Below are 9,333 nucleotides of genomic sequence, written 5' to 3'. Positions count from 1 at the left end.
CAAACTAATAATTAAAGCTAATCTTCTGTAGCCGTGTAAGTGAGCCATAAAGATCTGTAGCAAAGGCATCGAGCTAAAGAGAAACATCTGTGTAATCCATTTACATTACACATTTTATATTATTTTGATTTAACTAATCTCACATGAAAAGATAAACACACATACTCAAACACACATGCACATTTAAGAAATTGAAGACAAGAAAACTCTTATTAAGGAAAAGGTGTGTTATCTTTATTTATCTACAGGTAATTCTGATGCAAACAAGAATATTGTATTGGATATACCACATGAAGGGTGCAACCAACTGTATATAAATAGGTATATACCAACAGACAGTTTAATTTTTAGAAAAATGGGCAACCTCCAGTTGAGCAAAGGAGCTATGCTGTTTGAGTCACACCTTTAGCAGCGAGTCTGGCTTCTTGCTCCCGTTTGGCTATTTCTCTCATCTCTTTTTCTCTCTCAATCAATTTTGCCTGCTCTATACTCCAATCTTTTATGCTCTGCTCATAGGTTGCAATGTCTTTCGCCTCGGCTGCTGGCAGTTTTTCTTGCACAAGATGGTTGATGCAGGTCAGAAGACTCTCAGATTCAATTTTCACAGATGAACACAGTTTTGAGGATAGTTCCTGAGGAAGGAAAGTGAAACAAAGAAATACAAATAAATACAAATCAGAGAATCATTTAACAGTCATAGTTTCTCACACAACTAAAATAGTTTAAGCAAACAGTTACATTAAACTGCAAAACACTAGAATGTTCATACTTTTGAGAAGAACTCTTTGCCTTTTAGGTTTCATGCCAGGCAACTAGTTTTAATTATTTTACCTGCAATGGACATAGTTAAATACAAAATTGTAATGCAACAACACCTCACAACTAGCTTGCTTTAGAAGAAACTAAAATTACATCTTCTGTAAATAAAGGACAGTAACCGGGTAGAGACTCTGTCTAGCTGCAGATTTCTTACCTCAGAATATTCCCCAGGCATCAGACTGGATACGGAATGCTTTTTGAGCAGTCTCCTTTGCGTGCCAGTAGTTGCTGCCAATTGGTGACGCATCTGTACCATAGGCGATGTCTGCGCAATAAGTGACGTACATGGTGCCAATATAGGTGCAACCCCAGATGGCTGACCTCAGTTTCATGACTTCTTTTCAAGCCCGGAGCACGGAGCCAGACTGAGGTAATGTGACCAGTGTGCGAAAGTGAAGTGCTCACAGACCTCGTTGGAAGGAAGCTGCAGTGCGTAGAGCGGGGTGGATCGGTAAGGAATCTGTGGCTAGATAGAGTCTGCAGATTTCTTACCTTATAATAGAAACAAGCAATACCCCCCCAGAAGAGGGTCTGCAGACTGGTTAAACTAGAATGTCCTGGAACACCGAATGGGTGAAATGTCCATCACGCCAGACCTGACTGTCTAAGCAGTAGTGCTTGGTAAATGTGTGCAGTGAGGCCCATGTGTGTCTGACAGATATCCAAAAAAGGCACTCCACGAGCTAACACAGTGGTTGCATCCTTGGCTCTGGTGGAATGAGCCTTTAAGCTATCCAGGGGATGCTTCTTGGCCAGTGCATAGAATATCTTGATACAGAGTACAGCTCCAGTAAACCCAATAAAAAGTTGATCATCCACCAGGACCTAGTGTGGTCATTGTGGGCCCAGCTGGTCCTGCTCTTCTTCAGAACTCTGGGTAGGAGTGGTATTGGTGTGAAGGCGTACAGGAGTCCTGAAATGCATCTCTGAGCGACAGTCGCTTTGGAAATTCCAAAGCTCAGATGTGCTGGTATTGTGGATTCTTGGCAGTTGCAAAGAGATGTAGCAGGTTCTTCCTAATCGTTGACGAGGCCTTTGACCACCTCAGGTTGAAGACGCCATTTGTGATGTGCGAGGCGAGTGAGTTAGGGTGCCCTTGGATTTAGGGATCCAGACAGGTGCTGTATGACCAGGAATTATTCTTTTTGCACAAGCCAAGATTAGAGGCGTAGAACTCCTGGTACAGGGTCAAGGACCCCACTCTGTCCTGTCTGTTGCAGTACTTCATGGCAGTGGTATTGTTTGCGAACACCTGACCCAGCCTCCCCTTGATGGATAGGAAGAGGGCTTTCAATGCCAAGCGTACCACTCTCAACTCCAACATGTTGATGTGGAGTTGAAACTGTGACAGAGACCAGAGTCCTCTGATATCCACCTCTTCCAAATGGTCACTCCAACCCGGAGGTGACGCATCTGTGATCACTGTGATTTCCGAGTGGGGAAAGGAGGGGAGTCTCTGTCACTGATCCAATCTCGGTTTGTCAGCCACCACTGCAGGTCTTTTGCATTTCCCTTCAATATCCACACCAGATCAGAAAGATTTTCCTGATGCTGAATCCTGAGGTCCCACTGCAAAGCCCGCATATTTCAACAGGCATGCTTTACCAGCAGGATGCAGGAGGCCATGAGGCCCAGAAGCCTCAGAGTTAGTTTTACTTTTGAATCATTGCCTGGATATCCTAAACTCACCGCTCTGGAGGATAGACGGAGAAGTGCACTGTGTCTAGAATAGCTCAGATGAAAGGGCGCGTCTGAGCGGGAGTCAGGTGCTACTTCAGCACACTCATTGGGAATCCCAGCAAAATCAGGCGGTCCGCCATAGACTGGAGGTGGGTGACGATTGTCTGAGGCGAGCTCGCTTTTAACAACCAGTTGTCCAGTTAGGGGAAGACAAGAATCAATCAATCAGTGGTTTATATAGCGCGTTACTCACCTGTGAGGTCTCAAGGCGCTCGGGGAAGTAGGGGAGCAGGTCCGAGTCAGTCAAAGAGCCAGTCTTGAGGACCTTCCTGAACGTATCGAGGGTTGGGGAGCGTCTGAGGTTGACCCGGAGCTTGTTCCATGTCTTGGCTGCGATGTAGGAGAAAGCTCTCCCGCCAGTTCTGTTTCTGCAGAACCTCAGCAGGTAGGCTGCAACAACCATCATCACTTTCATAAACACCCAAAGAACGCTGGTCCGTTGAAAAGAGAGCACAGCAAACTGGAAAAACTTGACCTAGCATGAACGGCAGGTAACGTCTGGCAGGACGGGAATATGGAAATATGTGTCCTGCAAATCCAGAACTACCATCTACTCTCCGGGATCCAAGACAGACAAGACCTGAGCCAGAGTGAGCATTTTGAATTTTTCCTTTTTCAGGAAGTAGTTGAGAGGGTTTACGTCTAAAACAGGACGGCAGCCTCTTCCTTTTTTTCAGTACCAGAAAGTAGCAGGAATAGCAACCACAAACTACTTCTGATAGTGGATCTTCTTGATGGCTCCTTTGGCCAAAAGATTCTGTACTTCCAGTTGCAGGAGCAAAAAGTGGTCCTTCGTCAGCGAATCTGGCAAGTACAGTGGAGTTTATTGTTTGCCACTGAGGCAGGTAGTGACGGGTCCTACCGCCAGCCAGCTTCTCATTATGTTGCGAGAGCATATTAAAGTGGCTTTCAGGTTGCAGCTGCTGGGGGGTGGCAGACTAGGTAGACCTCTGGCAATGGGTCCCAGAAGGCCTGTGGGAGCCACGTCCACAGACACATGAGTCTGATGGCTGGGATGGCTAGGGGGAAAGGATGCGACTGTTAGCCCCTACTGTAGCCACGGAAGGAGCAAAAGGTGGAGTGTGGCTGTCACCGGGTCATGGAGAGCCCTAACAACCTAGCAGGGGCCCTCCTACCTTTGAAATGCTCAAGCGTTAAATCTGCTTTGTCACCAAACAGGCGAGTGCCATCGAAGGACATGTCCCCTGAAAAGCCAGTCGATTTCAGCCAGGTGTGGCCTCTCAGTGCCATTGACAATGCAATTGCTGTGCCTAGCGAGTCGGTTGTATCCAGTCCGCAACATTTGGTGAACTTTGCTGCATGTCTGACATCAACAATTGCTTGGGAGAGTATGGTTTGGACCTCCTCTGAGGCCATTAGCAGCACTTGCGTAGCCGAATCCCATACCACATGGGAGCAGTAGCCTAATAAACATGCAGGGTTCACAGACTGCAGTGCAAGGCTAGTGAAAGAGAAAATCATCGTCCCAAAAGTATCCAGACTCTTGGATTCCCTATACAGTGGTGTGGTAAGGAATGAACCAGGGTTAACTTTGGTCATAGAAGCTTGGACCACCAGGCTCTCAGGGGTATTGTGCTTGTTAACGAAAGCTGGGTTCCTGGGCGCAGGGCCATGGTGGCAGACAATGGTCCTGTGCATGGAAGTGCCTGTGCCACGCTTGGCAGGACATTAGTGAGGGCTTCATTAAAGGGGAGTAAAAATTCTGAAGGGGATACCCCGGGTTGAAGCCCCTCTGTCAAGACTTTGGTCTTGACCTCTACTGGTGGTAGTGTGAGCTTGAGGACCTCTGTTGCCTATTGCATCACCCTTGCAAAGGAGGCCTGTAGCTACAGTAGGAGAGGAGACCAGTGTCTGATGAGGTATCCAGACCACTGGCATCAGCCAATTCCTCATACCAGTTTTACTCGGCCATGGTCTCTTCAAGAGGTTTGGGATAGCTATAGGGATCCTCAGATCCCCTCCAATCATAATCCTCACAGGCCCTTTCAGGAAAATAAGGCTCTGTCACAGAAACAAACTGTCTGTGTCCAATTGATGTAGATCCAACTCCATACTTGAGTCAGGCATTATGATGGGAGCAGCACCAGGAACGGCAACACTAGAACGAGCCCCCGTGGAGGTCGTGGATTTGAGAACGGGGCTGTACTGGATCGATAGTGCCCGATTGGTGCCAAGGGTGAAACAGACAGCGGAAACCCAGTTGGGGCCCCTCTCTGACCCATGGGGCTTGAAGGAGCTCAAAAAGTAGATGCATGGCCTCATGAAATTCTTTAAGTTGGCCTGGGGTCACTGTGACAAACTCGGGGAGGTGCGGAGCAGAACCAGGCTCCATGGGGACGACGTGGGTGGAGGTCCTTGACTTGTGGCATCGTTCCCGCAACTCATTTGGTGACTTGAACAAGCATGGAGGAGTCAAAGAATGCCTTGACTTGTTTGACCTCTTTTTGTGGAACTTACCAGACAAAGTTCTGGATTGCGGCACGGACCAGCACAAACGACTCCGAGAGTGACTGGGACTGTAATTGTGCAGAGACATGTGATGAGTGACTAGGAGCTTCATGGCTCAATCTTGGATATGTGCATGGTCTTGCACTCCATGCAGGCACTGATGTTGTGATCAGGTTCCAGACAGCAAAGGCAAACCAAGTGGGGGTCTGTCACAAACATTTGCCTTGACAGGGACCACAAGGTTTAAATCCCAGTTTTTTCAGGGCATCTTCCAAAAAATGTTGGAATAAAGGCAGACTGGTTGAAATGTCGACAAAAGGTCAATCCAGATACACACTGATGGATCTGAGGTCAGCGTGCTGGGGTGGCACCTATATAGACACCGCGCACGTCACTTCTGGTGTAGACAATGCCTAAGGAGCCGATTGGAGCCACTTACCGGAGCACAAAGGGGACTGCTCAGAAAAGTTTACAGATCCAGTCTAGCAACTGGGTAATGTTCTATGGTAAGGAATCTGCAGCTAGAAGTCTCTATCACATATTGTATTTTAATAACTTTAACACACTATACCTTTATTAAATATGAATGTTAATTGTTTGACAAACAATATGAAGTACTGTGTCAATGAATTTTAAAAGCAGCATTTGGGTTCAAAATTTCAGTTTTTGCGCTGAACATGCCATATTTTGAACTTTCTCACCTTCTAAGACTTGTGCAATATCATAAAACTAACCATGACAGACACAAGGCTCAATGCGTAATGTTCCTAGGTGCCACCCGAGGACTTAAAACTGGATTTCAGGATCTGATAGGGAAATGCTGATTTGAAGAATCTGGATTTCCACGTGGGAAGCATAGTTATGTGGATAGAAAGCCCTCATACCTATGCAGACCGTAGTAAGCCAGAGTATGGGTTAGGAAAGGAGGAGTGTGCTCTTGGGGGAAGCAGGTGGGAGACACAATCCTGCACACATCCACACAGTTGGATTTTCTCTCCGGAAACACATGTAAAAGTACTCCTACAAAAGGTAGGAGTGCGTCATTTGGTATACATTTCTATTTTTGAGAGAGTATTGGGAGGATGGAGTTGGTGTAAACAGTCACTTTCTAGATATTGTGGCCTTAATCTTTGAAAAAGGTGGCCAGAGTTCAAAGAATGTCTTGGCTTGGCAGAGGGTAGCTGGCAGTAGAAGGGCAAACCACATAAGATATTAGATAAACAGTTACAAACAGAGGAGAACGGAGAATCAATAAATCCCAAGTTTAAGGCAGACTTGTTTGAACGAAAACTCCTACCTAGTTCCAGTGGCATGCTTTATCAACAGTTTGCTACAAACTAAGATCAAATTATTAATACAAAACGTGCTCCGTTTGGAGCTCTTTGTGAGGGAATATTAGTTACTATATCGTAAGAGATTGCATCAGGAGTCGTTTCTTTGAGGAAAGTATATCGGGAGTTCCTTTACATTGTGGATCTTTACATCACATTGCCTTTACTGCGTAGATAAGGTGCTATGTATTAATTCTAATCTCATAGATATAAACACCTACACACACACAATATATATACATATTTATGTTTTCATATGTGTACTTTAATTCTAAACATTAATCTATTTTTGATTAAATGTAATAATATTTTTTCAATTTCACTATTAATTTTAATCTATCCATCCCTGAGGGATGTGTGGTTTAGGCTGCCAAGATGATGGTCGATCTTAGGATTGGCTATTGCAGCCCAACAAAATCTGAAGACATCCCACCTGACAGCATAATTTGACACACCCCCTGGCTTCCCTTAGTTATTGCAACACCCCTGCAGACCGTCAAACCCCAACCGGGGCTCAGGCGGAAGAGCCCGCACCCTAAAGAACAGTTCCACAGCGCTGAGCTCAACATGGTGGTCGCTGGCGGTGAGGCGTAGCGACCACTGGAGACGGGGCACGTCAGTACCCTACCTTCCCGCAATGAGAAGGGCTCACAGAGAGCAGCCTCAAAGCTGCCACACATGAAGGGGTGAGGCCTGCGATGGGGCACCTGGCGGCGCTGTTGCCAGTCGGTCCCGCTTGCCCTTGAAGAGCCAGATAGGTGGCCGCCGTGAACCAGACGGGCAGTGCACGGCGTGGACATAACCCCGGAGTACCTACTCCTGCAGTAGCCCCTCCTCTTGAAGACAGACACTGACCTCGTGGCGTGATGTACTCACCCCGAGTAGTTGATGGTGCAGACGATCGGCAGCCTGGGGCTTTCTTACGCCCCTCCTGCACTCGTGCTTACCTGACTCTGGGCTCTCCTTGAAACTGAAATGGCAACCGTGTACCCCCTGGGATGATTCACAATTGCCTGTCCAGTGGGATTTTGTGCCTTATGGAGGAGACCTTGCCTGTCTGGGGCACACACTGGAGCCGTGCCACTGGGTTGTATAATGATACAACGCATGCCTGAACCACACGGTCTCAACCATGACCGCTTCTTTACCACACATGTTTTTACCTCGTAATTTCATGGCAATGACATGATTGGTAAAGTGACATGTGTGGTAAAGATCACACCACTGCCCCAGGCCTGAAAACTGTCCCTTTTTTCCCCACTCCACAATGAGCCCTGAAAATTGACCATACGCCCTGAAAATGACCTTGACTCCAGCCCCCTGCCCTGAGGTCTAAAAATTGTTCCCTACACCTGTAAACCACCGTGACCCAGTCCCTCCCCCCAGCCCTGAAAACTATCCCTTCCCTGCTCAAACAACCGCAATGGACCGCACTCCGCTAGCTCCTCCTCCGGGTCGCCCCAAGGGAAGCTGGTACATGAAGTTCTTGAGTGGTTCACCCCAGTGTGTGCAAGTAAGTACTTGTTGAACTGATGATCTCTGATGGAGTTCTTGAGTGGTTCACCCCAATGGGTGCAAGTAAGTACTTGTTGAACGGATGATCTCTAGACCCGATACATGTCCCGGGTTTTAAAATATCGCCCGAGACATGGCTCGGGTTTCGGGATAACTTCCCTCCTCAGTAGAGAAAATAGTTAGGGGTGGAAGAGAGGGCCGCCAAGCAACCATCAAGGGCCTCAGTGCCCGCACAGGCACGCAGGTGCGTCGTCCAGGAGCTCGTCAGCTCAAAGCTCGAGGGAGCCATTTTTATAAACAACCGCAATGGACCGCACTCCACTAGCTCCTCCTCCGGGTCGCCCCAAGGGAAGCTGGTACATGAAGTTCTTGAGTGGTTCACCCCAGTGTGTGCAAGTAAGTACTTGTTGAACTGATGATCTCTGATGGAGTTCTTGAGTGGTTCACCCCAATGGGTGCAAGTAAGTACTTGTTGAACGGATGATCTCTAGACCCTGCGCGCTAAGAGAGGTACTAGACCTGATTATGTTTTTAGCAGCTTACACAGCAACCCCACTCTCATTTTCCTACTCCCTGCTGACGAGAGGCAACTACCTCGAAACACGTGTCCAGGGATGGCACACGCCACGCATACTTGCACGCACTCTTGAGCATAGGTGTATCCGCCGACGCTGACCTTCAGGGACCATTTTCATTGGGGGAACACGACTGGTAGGTGTAGCAGTGTGCGACCAATCTGATGTAACTTTATATTCAGGCTCCCTTGAGCCGGTGGAGTCGACGGACTCATGGTTACGCACCTGCGCGCTAAGAGAGGTACTAGACCTGATTATGTTTTTAGCAGCTTACACAGCAACCCCACTCTCATTTTCCTACTCCCTGCTGACGAGAGGCAACTACCTCGAAACACGTGTCCAGGGATGGCACACGCCACGCATACTTGCACGCACTCTTGAGCATAGGTGTATCCGCCGACGCTGACCTTCAGGGACCATTTTAATTGGGGGAACACGACTGGTAGGTGTAGCAGTGTGCGACCAATCTGATGTAACTTTATATTCAGGCTCCCTTGAGCCGGTGGAGTCGACGGACTCATGGTTACGCACCTGCGCGCTAAGAGAGGTACTAGACCTGATTATGTTTTTAGCAGCTTACACAGCAACCCCACTCTCATTTTCCTACTCCCTGCTGACGAGAGGCAACTACCTCGAAACACGTGTCCAGGGATGGCACACGCCACGCATACTTGCACGCACTCTTGAGCATAGGTGTATCCGCCGACGCTGACCTTCAGGGACCATTTTCATTGGGGGAACACGACTGGTAGGTGTAGCAGTGTGCGACCAATCTGATGTAACCTTCCCTGCTCAAACCCTAAAAACAATCTTGACCCCTATATATATATATATATATATATATATATATATATATATATATATACGTACATACATACAAATAC

At 47.6% G+C, this 9,333-nt stretch overlaps 1 protein-coding gene across 1 annotated transcript in view; it reads right to left on the bottom strand.

Moving 5' to 3' along the window:
* Positions 1–209: 209 nt before the first annotated feature.
* MRPS27 (mitochondrial ribosomal protein S27) overlaps positions 210–9,333 on the bottom strand; it is a 419,683-nt gene continuing 410,559 nt past the window's right edge. Inside the window, exon 11 of the mRNA XM_085632352.1 lies at positions 210–632. Within this exon, the coding sequence (XP_085488478.1) occupies positions 384–632 (249 nt within the window). The 3' untranslated portion in view covers positions 210–383. The remainder of the gene's footprint in view (positions 633–9,333) is intronic.

Source organism: Triturus cristatus, chromosome 2_1 (genome assembly GCF_964204655.1).
Source record: "Triturus cristatus chromosome 2_1, aTriCri1.1, whole genome shotgun sequence".
NCBI classification, from domain to species: domain Eukaryota; kingdom Metazoa; phylum Chordata; class Amphibia; order Caudata; family Salamandridae; genus Triturus; species Triturus cristatus.
The sequence above is the reverse complement of the archived record's forward strand: the minus strand, read 5'-3'. Positions and strand labels throughout refer to the sequence as shown.